We start from the raw sequence: 18,043 nt of genomic DNA on the forward strand, positions 1-18,043 counted from the left end.
TGTGTATATGGTCAGCTATTACAGATGCAAGAGCAGTTTGTAGAGTGCCTCTTTGCTACTTAGGCTGGTATTCATAGTCGACACTTTACATCACCACTTTGCAAAGTGATACTTTTGACGAAAGTGGCTCTTTCATATTAGTGGTATTCATAGACGATTGAAGAAGTGCACTTCACAAAGTGTCACTTTACGCCAGCAAAGTGTAGAGTTACAATTTGGTTGGTAATAGAAGTCCCACAATACCTTTCAAAACAAGTGAACAAACAATAACAAATTAATGTCGTATAACCTACAAATTACAATGCTTGTGATTTGAATTGGGAGCCTATTGATCGCGCGAGGAAGAAAATGTATATTTAAAGTTGTTTTATTTCAGTTTCTAGTTTTTGTTGCCGATAGTTTAGATTATTTCAGTCAGTTCAGATATATAACATTTTATTAAATAGGCCTAGTGATACTGCTGGTGAAATTAGGTTAGGTTTTGTACAGTACATAACTGATCCATTAATTTATATATTAGATTAGGTTCTGTACATATCTTTTTCATTGATTTATGTCGCTAAGTTAGATTTTGTATGTATCCGTTCCACTGATTTATAAGTTCGGTTAGATTTTGTAGCCTACATATCTTCTATTAGTTTATATAGTTAGGTTAAGTTGGACTGAGTAGGTTAAGTTTTATGTATGTATGTGTATATGTATATATATATATATATATATATATATACACACATACATATAATCATTAAATTTATATCGTTAGGTTAGGTTTTATACATATCTGCTTCATTGATATATCGTGTTATTTCCGTTATTTTCATTTTTGTCTTTTTCGTGAATAGTGAATAGAAGTAAAAAAAGAATGAAATAAACACATTACTACTGCTATTATTATTATTATTATTATTATTATTATTATTATTACTACTATTTTCTCTCTCTCATTTCCATTATTGCCTGCTCTTCAGGAATACTTTGAATGCCAAATGTTTCTCCAATGCAAAACAAAATAGGCCTAATAGCATGAGATCTCTTTTCATGGTGAGGTTATGACTGCACATGAACTAGAGACAGTAGATGTATTGCTTACCGGCGTGAAAATATATATTACCGGTATCAAAACAGTAATGATTATATCAACATCAAGATAAATCTTATCTCAAAATACAGGTAGTCAACAAAAATCAAAATCATTTTAAACCCAATATAATTATGGAATCTGCTTAGAAGGCAGGCACGTGAGGTCTCTCAATGCTAATTTAAAATAATTATGCCTACATTAGATTGAAGTTAGTTTAATATTATTTAAGTTAAAAAATTCGTTTCAGTAATAAAAAAATAGGTTATATAGGCATATCTACCTACATATCACTTCATCAAATTGAGGTTATAAATATACGAATGTTACTACAGAAATACCTGAACTATAATATATATATTAATGTATGGTACATAACTGTGGCATAGAATTTTAATGCAGTCAATAACTGTATTATTGGAGGCACTGGCAAACGTTTATTATTCGTTTTTGTCAACCAGTCATCGAAAATATAAGCAATCTCAATAAGTTTCTTTAGCAAATCGGAACCGTTTTTTTTTTAATTCTATATCATTATAAAATTCCACGGGATTGTCTTTAGGCCTATCTCTAATTTGTACATTGTCCACTAATTGTGCCATCTCTTCCGCACGTTCTAATAATTCAACAACTTCCAAGACGCCCGCCATTTTTATACAAAGTGCCACTTTCTGCTCAAAGTGTGGTCGGAACTACACTTTCATCCAAAGTGTTCCTTTGCACCAAAGTGTCGACTGTGCAACGGAAAAGTGATACTTTGCGTCTTCCAAAGGACACTTTAATCAAAAGTGTCTACTATGAATACCAGCCTTAATCAGTCTCCCTACACAGCTTTGCTCATTGCTCAGCTGTAGAACAGGAAACACCTGCTCTTCAACCAAACATAGCAGAAAATTTCACACTCATGAGAGCTAGCACAGCTGATCTGTCGAACTTCGCCATTTCAGAAATGAACGACTGTAAACAAAGTAGTGTAGTCACACATTGGCAGAGCTAGAAATCATAATGTATATGTTTAAGTTTTCATAAATTAATTAAAATATCTAAAGCACAAGGTATTTAAGAAACGTAATGACAAAAATCTGTCTATATTCTATAACAAACTAACATACCTAGGAAAAGCGATGATTAAGAATATATGAAAAAATGATATATACAGGGTGAACAGTAAGTAATGTTATTAATTTCAGAGGGTTATTCTTTGAAAAATGTCAAATAAAATAGTTTAATACAATTTTGCTCGTTTTTGCTTTCTTTTCGAGATGGAATTTGCTTTATTTGAAACATTTCATACCGTGTTTTGGGAAAGCCATTGACTGAATTCTGAATATGCTCAGTCAATTTAAGAGAGCAGTGCATTATGATAAAAAATGATTGTATTAATTTAGCAATAGCCATGCTAGTTTAAATGTCCACAGTATAGATGACTGAAGAGACTAGCAGAAATATTCAACTGGTTGAGTCATCTATGCATTACAATGTGATTCATCTTGGGCGAATCTCATCGCTTCTGACTTGACTCGACATGCCTAGACTGGACACGCTTGGTGCAAAAGCAGCTTTAGAATGTAATAAAAGACATGTACATGAGAAGTTTCCAATAACCACTTAATTAAAATCAAAATACAATATACACGGGGTAAAATGTCCTTACACTGTGGAATAAAATCCTTGGGATTTAATTGGAAGCAATGTCAGTCAAAGAAGATTTTGACTGGGAGGCCAGATACTGCAGCATGGTGGGCAAAATATGAGTTAAAATGCCACTGGGTATCCAGGCTAACATTAATTCTAGTAAATTGTTAATTATATTAGTTATTAGAGGAGAAAAATTCGTTCCGGCGCTGGGGAGCGAACCCAGGTCCTTGGTTCTAACCACTGAGCTACGCATTCAATCCTCAGTAACAGATCCAATCCCCCGCCTTTAGTGTTTTTTCCCTTTGGGGCCTTACCTCATGATCGACATATAGGCTATTAAGTTAACTGCCATTATACAAAGAGCGCACTCAATTAAGTGATTTCATGGCCGGGATTCCACAGTATATATATGTCAATCCCCGGCGCCGGAGCGAATTTTTCTCCTCTAGTAACTAATGTTACCATAACAGATAAATTCTGTAGGACTAAAAAATTTATCTTTACGTGGCTAATTATAGTTGATGTAAGCAGGAAAAATGAGTTCCCCCACCCAAACTACTCGACAGATATACAAAGTTGATTGCACAAGAGAATTTTTAATTATGGCCAAACGAACAGCAAAAATTTGGGGAAGGAGGGGGAAAAATGGGAAGAAAAAAAAAGCACTGAAACAATTAATACCAAACTTTCCCCACTCTAACCTGTAACTGTATTCAACATACCATATCTTCCCTCCAAACTGACTAAATTACCAACTTACTCAATAAAAAGGACATGCTATCATGGTTAAATAAGAAGGAAGTAAACTGTAATGAAGCCATGCAAAAGACTGATTTATATAAGCTAATCCAACCCTTAAAGCCAAAATAAAAATTTTCAAGTTTGATAGGATTTTAACAGACACACTATTCTTTGACTGCATTCATATAATTATGTGTGACCTGAATCTTTTGCAGCTTGTTTGGTCTGAAGTCAGATGAATTATTAGGAAAAGTAAAGCAACAGCAGATTTGTCACTGGAGAAGTCTCACAGTATAACACAATAATTGGGGAAGACAGGGATGGTTTCTGTTAACACATAATGTCTCTTGAGACAGTTTTGGAAGAAAAATGGTGTTGTTCTAGATAGCCTATGTTAGAAAACATAATAATCTCAATTCATGCAGTGATAGTGACAAACAAATTCAGATGTCTACAGTTGCTCCCATTTTTAATCCAACTGTTTATAGTAAGATAAGAAATGTTCTGCATTGACAGTCACTTATATAGTAATTCATTCCTTTTAGTTGCATGTTTGTTGGGGACTAAGTTGCTAGACACTTGCAGTACATAATACATTAATTTTTATTGGACAATAATAATGGATGAAAATATTATATAGCTTGGCATAATAAGAAACCTGACAAACTAATACAGCCAGGGATGAAACTGAAGAGTGTACTAAACTTTGCATAGGGAAAGACTGTGTATGATACACTAAATGATAAGACACTTGTAGGAGGTGCAAAACATCTTGAACTGACCAGTTATTTTCAAACATTTCCTTATTCTCATGGTTATTGTGCTATAGTGTCCTTATAACACATGCTGACCATGTGTCTAGCAACACCAACCCTTTTTGGTCTGTCACTTGTTCCAGATTAGTTCAGTTATTATTCTGTGCACAGTTATTTTAAATATAAGAATGTAGTTATACAGCACTGTATACTTCAGAAATTATACATAGTTTTCCTCCAGTTCTTGAATTACTTGCATTTTGTTGGTAAAATGTCGAAGGAAAAGATGTCAAGGAGCTACACTCAACTCATGATCTCTATAACGTGTCTTTAACATTCGAGAATATTCTGAACACGAAGATGACAAAGACCAATTTATTACATTATGTATCAGTTTCTTCAATTTTCGTTAAATAATGCACAAAATTATGTGTTTTAATAAACAATAATTACGTTCTTACAGAAACCAAAAGAAGGATAACATTTTTATAGAATAAAGTGACGAATATATTTATTGCAACGCTTCATTTTTTTTTTAGGTGGGAGGAGGCATTCGAAGAGCCGAAAGGCAGATGCATTTAAATATTTAACTTTCATCTTTATTCATACTTTATAACACTTGCTGCACAATAAATATAATACCATTATTGTAAGAATAATAACTTCATGTAATGTACTATGACCACAACAAGAAATTTACTGAAGTCATAAAGCTGAAAGGTATTGGTAATATTTTTGTCTATTATGTCATGTAAGTAAATATTCATATTGCTGTTAATAAATTTTATCATTCTGGTTTTCATATTGAATAAGAATTGTTACTAGTTGATATTTGTCTTCGTAAGCTGTAATGTCAACGTACAACTTTGAAATATAGAAACTGCATTCTCTATTTGCTCTTTACTGCAGTCAAGAAACCAAATGCTTATAATTCCCAGAGTTTTTTTTTATTTCTTCTAGATTACAGCCTTGTCAAGCAGGGATTAAAACTGTTTCATTGGAAATCTTGAAGCTTATGGTTTTTCATGGAATCTTGCAAACAGAATTATAAAATCCGTAACTATTATATTAAGCAATAAGTTGTAGGAAATCAAACATTTTTACTTCTCCGAAACATGGTTTTTCAAACATTCCAAATATGTAGACTTTCACATCTAAATAATGACGAAATACTGTTGGTAGAAACCACAGTCCTTTGAACACCAGAGTACACAACACAATGTGTATGCTTTTGCAAAATGTAGAATAGCCTAATGCATTCTGAAAGTATTTTACTTCTAGAATACTTCACTGCAGTACCCAAACAGACTGAAATGAATTCATCAGATACTACTACCGTCTCCCCCACAATATGCTTATATAGTATGATCACTGGCTTATACCAAGTACTGTTTCTTTTTTAATCTTATCAATTCACAACAAATATTTTCCAGAATGATATGAAGTTAGATCAAATACAATATACGTTTTTCCTTTCATTGCAAAACTTAACGCCTTCCTGTCAATCTCTTGTCAGGCCGAACAAAAATCTTCAAGGTCTTCAAGGTTCCTCAAAATACAGTATGCGCCAAAATACACAGTACTGGAACAATATGTTACTATTATTTGTTGTTGTTAGTTATCAGGATGATAATGTAAGTGTTCAAAATGTTCTCCATTGCGTTGTAGACAGTGTTCATAATGATCACGCAGATTTTGAAACATATTCTGGAACATAGGTTGCTGCAGAGTCCTGAAAAACGAGACGATCTTCTGACGTAATGCAGGCACAGTTGTGGGTGGATCATTACAGTTGAAAATGTTCTGCTTTAACATTCCCCACATGTAAGCATTAGGTGGTGTAAGATCGGGGGAATGTGATGGGTAGGGGAACTCAGTCCCACGAGAAATGATTCGTCCTGGAAAGGTTTCTTGCAGCATAGCCAGTCGAGCGATGTGGCAGGTCCACCTAATCCATCTCTAAGTCTTTAAACACTCGTCGAAGTGATGTATTGCTGATGTTTAATTTCAGGGATGTTCGTCGAAGACTTCGCTTTGGTGACTGCAATACCTGATTAAGGACTCGTCCATGATTGTCATTTGTGGACACAGTTACTGGCCTACCAGACCTTCCCTTCCGTTGACACAATACACTACCCGTACGACGAAATTTTGTAACGATAGACAGCATAATTGTGTTGCTTGGTGCCGGCTGATTGAAGTGTTCACGATATTGTTGCGCCACTAACTTTATACTCGGCCCACCTTGATAACCATTTCCATACGAGTGAAAATAATACTCCACTATGAACACTTTTTCCTCTGTCACGAGACCCATTGTCAATTCCAACCACACAGCACAACGTTTGTTGCACAACTAGCAATACATAATGGTGATGCAACAACACACAGATGCACAGGCATGTACATGCAGGCTGCACGAAATCCAGTACTGTATATTTTGGTGCATACCATACAATCACTGACTTCAGTAGAGGTTACCTTATCCTACTACCTTCGTTTAGTTTCACAAGTTCCTTAATTAATGTAGTGGAATACAAGAATTTAACCTAGTTTTAAGCAAATCTAAGCCTAAAATTTGTGCTATGTATTGTTATGTAAGTTAGCTATGTCCATGTTACCAGCACAATCCAAGTTACACTCACTTTGTGAAATAAAATATACTGAAATAATTTAAATGAATTAAGATTTATAAACAGATGGAAAAAAAAATGCCAAATTAAAATAAACACGTAATATATTTAAATCATTTTATACTTAAGAATTGGTTTAAATATTAGTATAAGCAAAATACAGTTTACAGCTAAAATCGAGTCTAAAAAACAGTTATACGTAAAAGGAAAGCTGCAGATTTTCTTCTCAAACTTAACTTACTAATCTTTATACTGCTTCTTATAGGTAAAAGGAAAGCTGAAGATTTTCTTCTCAAACTTAACTTACTAATCTTAGGAAAGCTGAAGATTTTCTTCTCAAACTTAACTTACTAATCTTTATACTGTTTCTTAGAACTTGGTTAGAACGACATCCAAGGGACCTTAAAAATTATGTTGTTATAAACGAGTGTCGTAGTAACTGAGATTCATATTATCAATCTAGTGAGGTGGAAAATGAAAAATAACAAACTTAATTAGACTTATTTTAGATTTATGTATTGACTTTTACGCCTACCATGAACATAATAAAATGCACATAGGCCTACAATTATAAATACAGTATTCTGTATTAAAACAGTTTGTTCAGTACTCACCAAACTACTTTACTTAGAAGTAATCAGTCATTTTACTCTGTTGTCTTCTACTTGCCCAATACACGCTTTCTAGGACTAAATTACGTTCTATGTTCATAATTTCAGTTGCAATTTCACTGCTCCCTTCCCTAGCTTCACAAAACATGTTCATAATTCTAATGACTTCTAAAGCGTCACTCACTTCTTTTAGTGGCCATACTGCATTAAAATGCGTGCACTTAGTGAAAACTTCCTGTCGAAATTGATTTAATACCGCAAGAATTCGGGCAGGTTACAATGGGATGGGGAATCCGCCTGCATTCCAGAGGTCTATGACAGAAGGAGGCTGCAAAGAATTTGTCAGGGTCAGATTTCAACAAAATATTTCTTAAAATACTTTCGTTCTTAGAAAACCTTATTCCAAACTGAGGTTGAAAGTGACGTTATATGTGAGGTAGACGCATATGCGTTTGTCATATTAAGCAAGGTAGAAAAGCTTATGTCTTATGGGGAATTAGTTGGGACCACAGAATATTTGACGTTATAGGCGAGGTGTCGCACAAAACGAGGTCGCTATAACCAAGTTCTACTGTATTAATTTGTACCAGTAGAGGCACATTTCTTACTTAGTAGTCTGAACTATTCATAACAACTCGGAAATGTTATCAACTTCTTCTTCTGGTAATATATGAATAGTTATCAGAAACTCTTTACACAACTTGTATAAACCCAGAAACAAAATTTGGGCAACCTGAATTTTCCAAGTTCCAGTTATAACATAATTACTGCACATGTTCAGTTTTTGGGTCGGTACATCTTGCAATAAATTTTAAGGTGTATAACTTCTTGTTCTATTTCCAGCTAATTACCTTCTTGGTGAATGCCTAAACTCTCTACGGTCCCTGCCTCTATTTGGACTGCCTCCTCTACCACCAGGTACATATTTTGGCACACCAGGGGGTGGCATGCGTCGTCTCCTATCTGGCGATTTTCCTCTAGTTCTAAATCCACCTGGTGAACGACGGGATATTCGTGGAGGCGGTGGTGTTGAACGGCGGCTTGGTGATCTGGATCTCATTATACTAGAAAGAGATTTTTATTAATGCAAATTTTTAGTACACATTTTTTACATAAAATACCTACAAAAACACAATTAAAAAAAACACTCATTCAATTTTATTTCGCCAGGCATTTCCATTCCTAAAAAATATTTGCCTCTCTTCATGAGAAACATCTGACAGTTCATCCAAAGTACATGACCCATCCCATCAGATTTCTATTAAATTCTGTACAAATCATAGGAAATACATAATTAAAAATATAATAAATACACTTGGAATTGTTTAAGACAGTTGTTATTGGATCTATTGGTGGATTAAATCAAATTTCGATTCGAAAAATCCTGATATACTCTTCAATTAACAACATAGAGTGAATACCATGAACTCAAGAGAACTGTAATCCCGCTCAACAAGTTGGTTGCTCACATGTGTCAAACATTTGGTTTATCTCAAGAATGGAAAGTAATAAAACAATGATTTTTTAGTATACTTTCCAAAGACTATAATTTTCATGAAATATATTTTAGAGTAAATAGTTTACGAAACAGACTTTAAAAAAAATAACTCAAAATATGTAAAATTTCAATGTAAGAAGTAGTAGATAAATATCCACAATAGTAAAAATGTTCTTTTAACACACAAAATAACTTTGCAGCTTTCTCTTTTCTTTTTTGACATGGACACATATATAAATTCGATCCAGTATTAGGGTATCATCCCACCAACTTGACAGACACATTTTCAGGCCAATTTTGTCGCGCCTATAATTTCTAAATGTATTTGTTTGGCTAAACCAGTACAAAAACATAGTTATCCTGTCTGACTTCAAAGCTGCAATCCAGTCCATCAGCTCAACTACATCCCCTAAAATGGAAAAAGTAAAAGAAATTCATTGCATGGTAAAACAAATTCAAATGTTAAATAAAAAAAGTGGTCTTCCAATGGATCCCGGCCCATTGTGGACTGAACAGTAACGAGAAAGCGGATATGTTAGCAAAGAAAGGAAATAAAATCGACTTAAAACAAATTTCAAGTTCCCATATGAATCAATAAAACGAGTCATAAAAAGAATAAGTAACAGCAAACAGACAAAACATCAAAATTCAAAATGGACAGAATCATTCAAAGATCCGAAACTAATTCCTGATCTACCTCGAAAATCTGCCGTGGCCATGTTTAGATTGATTACTGGTCATGATTGCCTCAGTAAACACCTCCATCGCATTGGAGTACTGAATTCACCTATATGCTTACTGTGCACCAGAGAAGAGGACATGGAGATGGAGCACCTGGCTAATTGTGAAACTCTTAGGACATTTGTGGACCTTCCATCAAAATATTGGGAAGCAAGAAGGATGATGACTTCATTGTTAAATCCAGAGCATTAGATACACACATAATTTCTAAATTACACAACATATTCCAATGAGTAAACAGTGATTGACAGATGAAGGATCAATGTATCCAACAGACCTTGAGTTTGAGCAAGTGATGTCATCTAACCATATATGGGAGGGAGAAGTTGGGACACGAATTGGCAGGTCGAGCAGCAGTCAAGGCAGTGTAATTCGAGAATGTGAAGCGATAGAATGTTCACAGTGGTGTCAAAGAATTCATAACAAACCAGGCTACAATCTCATTTCAGCAACAATCAGCACTTCACAAGTTAAATGGGAAAAATTCGCAAGTGAAGTTGAGAGAAGAGAGAAAATTTACAAGGCATAAGCAGCACAAATGAGAGTGGACATACACGTGACAGATACCTCACAATCAACATCCCATCCAGAGACATGTATTCACGCATAAAACTTGCAGCTCTCTCTCCGATATAGCCTACCCTGATTTTTTTTTACTTGTTTACAATTCAAAACAGGTAACGAATGAATACCTAATTACTATGAATATTTTGCATTAATAAATAGCCTATATCAATGCATAATATTAGCAAGAAATATTGTTTTATTTTATTCCATATCAACATATATATTTTCATTACAAACAAATCAATTAATTTCCTTCAGGTATAGAAGATGAAGGGCGAGGATAAGATTCTCGGAAAAAAGGACGCCATTTATCCCCTATAGGTGACATTGCATATGTCCGAAATGACTCTGGTACTGCATTCTTAACTGGAAACACACAATAGTTGCAAAACAATCACCAGAACTCCCAATTCTGTAGTTTCAAGGCAAAAGGTGATAGATAATATGTAAATTTTTGGCGAAAAGGAGATTTTGCAATATGATGTGCATTTTGATTGTATCTTTATTCTGGCAGAAGATGACATGCATATCTCTATTATTTTTCTATCTAACCTGTTATGAAATATAATTACGGTAACTATCTTACTGTCTGGCCAGCAGCTCGACACCTCTGAGAGCTGGGGAAGTGAGGGGTAGATCATCAGTCCCGTTAGCTGGGGTAGGGGTGACTGTAGTATTCGTGCAAAAAACACTTGTCTCAACCAGTAGGCCAAAATGCTATAAAGCGATAGTGTGGTTCTTAGTGTGTGTATTTTTATTTTCTCTTTTCTCTTCTTGTGTTTATGTGTGATTGTGACTGATTATAAATAAATAGTAAGCTATATTGAAAGGGTGTAATGTTAAAATGCCGCCAAAAAAGAAGAGTAAATTGATCCATTCGGAAGGCCACGAAATTATCAGTTCCGTTATTAAGCAGTGTGATGATAAGCTAGGAATAATGCTTTTTCATTTCCTATAAATCAGGCAGCAAAAAGAGCAGCATTATATTGCAATAAATCGGAAACTACTTAAAAATATACGTAAAGAGAATAAATTACAGGAAATAAATTCTCCTAATGAAACTCTGTCTACTCCAGGAAAGAAACGCAAAACTAGACCACCTCATACGACAATGTAAGTAGATGACTTCGATCAATGTGTCATTCGCAGGATTGTACACGACATCTACTTAAAAGAGAAGAAAGTTCCAACCGTGCCGAAACTGCTGCCCATTATTCGACAGAAAATACACTTTCTATGGGGTAAATCATCTCTCCAAACTCTTATGAAGAGGATGGGTTTTAAGTGGAAAAAATATCGAAGTCAACGGAAAGAGTTATTAGAGAGACCTGGCGGCACAGATATTTAGTTCAAATTCGGCGCTATAGGGAAGTTGGGTTGGTTGTGAGCTGGTTTACTTGGACGAAAGTTGGCTCGATTTTTATTTATTTTATTGGGTTATTTTACGACGCTGTATCAACATCTAGGTTATTTAGCATCTGAATGATATGAAGGTGATAATGCCGGTGAAATGAGTCCGGGGTCCAGCACCGAAAGTTACCCAGCATTTGCTCGTATTGGGTTGAGGGAAAACCCCGGAAAAAACCTCAACCAGGTAACTTGCCCCAACCGGGATTCGAACCCGGGCCACCTGGTTTCGCAGCCAGACGCGCTGACCGTTACTCCACAGGTGTGGACTAAGTTGGATCGACAGTAACTTGACTTTCAGGAGATGTTGGCAAGATGATAGTGATACAGGCATTCATATGGACATACTAAATGCCAAAAAGAGATTGATCGTTGTTCATGCGGGCAGTAGCAACGGTTTCATTCAAAATGCTGAGTTTATATATAAAGGCAGGTACGTCTACTGGTTACTACCATGGTCAAATGAACCATGTTAATTTCGAGAAGTGGGTTACGGAAAAACTAATTCCAAATCTCCCTTCCCAAGCTGTAGGCCTAGTGATTATGGATAACGCCCCATATCACAGTATGCAAATTGACAAAGTTCCCTCACGGTGTGCTGTGAAACAGGATATTATAACATGGCTGCAGAAGAAAATGTACACTGAGACTTAACCATGCTTGCTTCACATGGTCATACCGTATTGCGACTACTCCCTTACATGTGTGAACTTAGTGCAATTGAACTCATTTGGACACAAATGAAGCGCATAGTGCGAGAAAATAATGTTACAGGCGACCTGTCCTTACAGGCGCTGAATAATACTGCAAAATATGCAATAGCGTCCAAAACGAAAGACGACTGAAAACGCTGCTGTGACCACGTGAAGAAACTGGAGGACTCGTACTGGGAAACAGATGGAAGACTACCTGATGTTATTGACAGCATTATCATTTCTGGAGACGGTGTCAGCACTGATAGTGATAGTGAGAATAACAATGATAGTGATGACAGTAACGATCAGACTTCTTCATTTCTGCGCATGTCGGATCTATCGGATCTAGCAACACCACTTTTGCCATGAGGAATACAATGTGAGTAATATTTTCTATTTAGGTAGTAGCATGCCTGTTACACCTCAACTTAGCTCTGTCCTTGTCTTACTAGCAGGCAGTCGCCGGATTCCAGCCAGGGACGCTGAGCTGGTGGCTACACAGTATACAGTTGTTCAAACTTTAAATGCTTGCTCCTGAAAAACTGCATGACATCACATTTTGCCTTGGAGCCATAGAACTGTCTGTTGTAATGAAGAGGATCTCATTGCCAAATTTTCTGAATGTATCTAACCAGATACCTATACAGCCCGTAACAGGGGACCAAAGTACAGAACCTTTTCATGTATTTATAACTTTCTTTAATAGTTTTGCAGACACCAAGTCTGCACATTGAAATGGTCACGTATTGTACATTGTACACCAATAATACAACTCTGAAGTCAGAATTTGAAACTTATTTTTCAAGTAAATATGACGAATTTTCGTGGGTTTGCGATTACTTTCATGTGATATTGACGCTGTGTCTCAAAGCTACATTTTCAGCTGAAGTAAACTAGATTGTTAACTAAACAGCCGGATGCGACATCAGAAGTTATGATCCAAAGCTACATAGTGCATAGCAATCAAGTCCGTAGTAGCTAGTAAACGAAAATGCTTGCTTGATTGTTGACTTGTTCACTAAACAAACATGGATACCTCATCAGCAATTGGGGTTATGAAATCTGAAAATGCTTTGGAAGTGAAATAATGTAAATATAATGTAGAATAACACGTCAACTTTGAACACTGACATCGTTAGTACCTCTGTACAATGTTTTAAACATTATTGTAATATATTAAGCCCTTATCTTTTCCACATAACTTATAATGAAACTGCATTAGGACACTGCCTTCTTAATTCAGTGCTGCATTATGATGTCATGGTTTTTAGAAAAATAGTTTATGAAGAGGGCCATGTTTCAAGTATACATTTCCAAAGCTCCCTAGTGTGTAGTTTACCAGTCACCTAGATGCTAGTCACTAGTGTGTAGTATAGACTTGAGCTTTGAGACACGGCCTGAAACTAAGAAACTTTCATTGAGTGAAAGAGAACAGTTAATTGAACTCTCGAATGAGACTGGACTTAAAATGAAATTCCAAGCAGAAGGTATGGTTAATTTCTGGTCTTCATCACAAGTGAAAACAGAATATAGTGAACTGTACAATGGTGCTTTAGAAATTATAATTCAGTTTGCTTCTATGTATCTGTATGAGAAAGGGTTTCATAATCTCTAACTCTAGTAAAAACAAAGTAGGCTACCGAAATCGACTTGATGTATGTGACGTTCTCAGACTTACGCTTACCAGCCTATGTCCAAATATAGAACTGTGCAAGAATAAGCAGGCTCATTCATCTCATTAATGTGAGTACCAATATTTATTTCTTTCTTTTTTTTTTTTTTTAGTTAATAAGTTAAAGATTATCCAAACTCTAATAGCTTTGAATTATTAAAGAAACAAAATTGAATCTTCTTCTATTGCCATTAGCTTAATTAGTTAACACTAATATAAAATTAATTTAATTTAATTAATTTTAATTAATTCAATTTTAAATGCTACAAAAATGATAAAATGTTTATTTTCGAAGGGAACAAGAGTAAGGTGGTCCACGGAACTGTTCTGGCTTAAAAATGGTCCCCACTTCAAAAAAGTTTGAGAAACGCTGTATTAAGTCTATTATTATTATTATTATTATTATTATTATTATTATCATCATCATCATAATCATTTACTAGTAATGTTATATTTTATAGTTGTAATATTAACATATAATGTGACTATAATATCATGATAGTAACAAATTTTTTAACAATAGCACGTGTTGTTGTCAATACAGCATAGAAACGTCAAAAACATCCTGAAAGCAAATGGCTCCTTACATACCCCCAGAAAAAGAAAGCATAATGCTTCCGTCTCTTTTTCTCTCAACAACCCACTGTGACAAGCAGGTATATTTGGAAGCTAACATCTCACATCACCCACGTGTTCAAATTCATCCCGAGTCAAAACATTGTATAAAGACAAAATAACAAAATATAATAAGAAAGAATAATAATAATCTTATCTGTATACAAATAAAAAAAAACTTCCAATATACAAATAAAAAAAATGCCATCTAAAAATAAACGGGGAAGCAATGCTTCCACCACATTCATGAACGCTACGCCCCTGTATGTATAGCGATATGGAACTGAAGAGTGGTATATCACCATCACGTATTCAACACTTTTACTCATTACCCATTACGGATATATTTGAACTATGTAAAATGATTAATTCTTGAGGAAAGCCTCTCCATGGAGTTCAGAAGTTTTCTATTAAATTTCCAATCATTCATATGCGTACCGGTAGATTATTGCGGGTGACTATAGTTTTACATGTTTTCGATTTTTTAAGTTTTACGTAGTTTTAGACGATAGCACAATGCTATGCTTGTTGGTACAAGATATTTACTGTTTGGTGGCTATCGGAGTAGTTTAAGTTAGTTTCAGCTTAGTTTTACATGGGTTCGTTAAGGTTAGTTTAGGTTGTGATAGGTTATGTTGGGTTAGTCGAAATTATGTTTTTCCGAATTTTTTTTTTGTATTAACTTTCGGAAGTCGCGCATAAAATCGTAGTTTGTGGGGAAGGGGGGAGTAAAATGTATTAGCCCTAGTTTCTGTCAATATGATCTCATGTTACATAAAGTGAAGTCCTTTCTAAAATCGTGACTTCGACTTATCCAGACTAGCATCCGCGAATCGAAAATTACAAAGGTGGCAATCCTACTTTATAAATGAATGTAATCGAATCTTGTAACAATGACTTCAATAACCTGCGTATACATGACGCAAAAATAAACCAAAACTGTACAGTATAATACCATTCAATTATATAAACTCATTTACTGTATGTAAAAAAAATAAATCACACATACACAAATATCTAAAACTCTACGGTCGACTAACAAAATCAATGTCTGCCGCTACTCGGCTGGGAAGATATAAATTCTATTACTGATAACTATTTACCGTACGAAATTATATGAGATAATAACATATTTTTCGTAAGATAATTTGAAAATTTATTTTATAATTAGTTTTGAGATTACCTTCCCTGATTTATATACCAAAAGATACTTCTTTCCTCACAAATTCACTTTTGCACACAAGACGCTACCATACGAAGGGCGGAAGTAGACTACGTAAAATGCATAACATGAAATACAAAATTGGTTATATAAAACCAAGACACGCTATTAGCTCGATTAAACGATAGGATTTTAATATTAAAATCTTTTTAGATAACCCATTTTTATATTTATAAACTATAATATAATAGTTCAGTTTCAATTGTAAATAATTTGAATAGTTCCGATGTATCCACGGCCTATTCGATACAGTGAAAGTCTAATCTGTGGATCCAGCACAATAATCATCACAGCAAAATATCGAATAGCTAAATATTCCTACGTAATAATGTTCGATATTTTTTTATTTCTACCGTAGCTGTGGGGTTTTTCTTATAAAATTTGACCACTCTGCAAAACACTGTGCACAGTGTATAGGGGCGTGTTGGGGCGTTTTGGTTTTGACATTGACAGATACATTTAACACTAAACTTTCAGGTCTCAGAATTATTCCCACTACTGCAGCAGAAATCATGTGATAAAACAAATTTTAAAAAATCCTCTGTATATTGTAAAATACCAAGAAAAACAAATTTTGTTTCTAATGAACAAAAGAATGAAGCTGCTTGTGTTTAACATGTTGCCTGCCCTTAAAACATTGCTGATATGGTCAATCAGGGTGCGAATTAAAGGGGGGGGGGATGGGATGGATTTTCCCCCTCCCATAAATTCATATAAACATCCCTGCCAGGGATAACTTCTGTCCCCCTCATAAAATATAATTGTTTTAATAGAGTATACTTTATACATATAAAGTATAAAGTAAGCAAAGAAAATAATGATGTATTATCATCACTGGCAAGCTCACAACAATCAATAACTTATTTAGGAATTACACACCTTATCTTAAGCCTTAATGCTCACCCTATTTTGGACATCATTACTGTTCACCTGGGGTATGTTGTCATCCCATGACTTTTCTCTCCTCCCCATCTTTACAGGTAACTGAAACTTTTATTGTCATTGAAAAGCCCAAGCTATTTTTGATTATTAGACTAAACTACAGAAGAAAGTGGAGTCATCTGGGGTGACGCGTCACCCTGGGAAGCATTGCAGGTCTATAATGAAGATGCAAGACAAGCAACTCAATGCGACCAAGCGTTGAGCCTTAATAATATATATATCATATTCTCTATCTAGGATTCTATCCCCCCTCATCAGATATCTTAATTCGCACCCTGAAGACAATAAATGTAATAAATACATATTCCTTTAGGTTAGTGTTTACATTGTTTTTTTTTTCCAGCAAGCAATTCAGAACACATTCCGAACTAATACCGAACTTTTTTTTGACGCATGCACCAGTTGGCTACTGTCTCAGAACTAGTTTGGGATTTTACGTTGTTGAAACATTACTTGAATTGTTCTTTCATGGCCTCCGGAGTTTCTTTTCATATTAAAATTACATTCATCTTCCGAACTTAATTCGTTATAAAATATATCACTATCACCTTCCAAACCACTCATAATAAACTATTTTTTTTTATTTTAACCTGCCTGTATTTCATTCCATAATGTCTGACAGGAGATGTAAACATTACCGGAAGAGAAGAGAAGTATAATTGCTATTGAACAAAGGCAAAGGTCTCGTTTCACTCTTGACAATAAGCTAACCTGGAAGCTACAAACCCAAATAATTGCATCTCGAGCTTCTAAACGTCTTATTATGTTAAAACGACTAGCAGGAAATAAGTGGGGCTGTGCATGGCATACCTTGACGTCCACCTACAAATCATATATTAAACCATGTATTACTTACCAGTATTACTGTGAACCACTCATAAAAGCCTTGGACAATATAATTAACAAGCTTGAGTTGGTTCAAACTCAAGCACTTCGAATATTAACAGGAGGGATTAAAACAACACCTAAGGATGCAATGCTGATTCTGACAGGGGTGAAACCCATGAAAAAACAGATAGAAGAAAAAGCACTTCTTCTTCGTGAAAAACTTCTTAAGGGTTCAGATGAATTTTGGAGCAGTTATAAAACAAATGAAAGACGTCTAAAAACCCAAGTACGTTTTATTCAGTCAGTAAACAAGCTGAAATCAAACCTCCTCCTAAAACTAGCTAGCCAACCGTTACTAAGTCTGCAAAACCCTCTCGAAATTACCACTGTTATATCCTCC

General features: G+C 34.9%; 1 protein-coding gene across 8 annotated transcripts in view; it reads right to left on the reverse strand.

Annotated features, from left to right (window-relative positions):
* LOC138700248 (zinc finger CCCH domain-containing protein 13-like) overlaps positions 1–15,984 on the reverse strand; it is a 117,124-nt gene extending 101,140 nt beyond the window's left edge. For 7 of the 8 annotated variants that reach the window (XM_069826735.1, XM_069826732.1, XM_069826731.1 and 4 more), the window contains exons 1-2: positions 15,835–15,984; positions 8,308–8,520 (exon numbers count right to left, since the gene is read on the reverse strand). In XM_069826735.1, coding sequence (XP_069682836.1) covers positions 8,308–8,516 — 209 coding nt within the window. In that variant the 5' untranslated portion in view covers positions 8,517–8,520; positions 15,835–15,984. The remainder of the gene's footprint in view (positions 1–8,307; positions 8,521–15,834) is intronic. The other variant, XM_069826730.1, reaches the window with a different exon arrangement.
* Positions 15,985–18,043: the final 2,059 nt, after the last annotated feature.

This window comes from Periplaneta americana, chromosome 5, assembly GCF_040183065.1.
Source record: "Periplaneta americana isolate PAMFEO1 chromosome 5, P.americana_PAMFEO1_priV1, whole genome shotgun sequence".
Taxonomy (NCBI): domain Eukaryota; kingdom Metazoa; phylum Arthropoda; class Insecta; order Blattodea; family Blattidae; genus Periplaneta; species Periplaneta americana.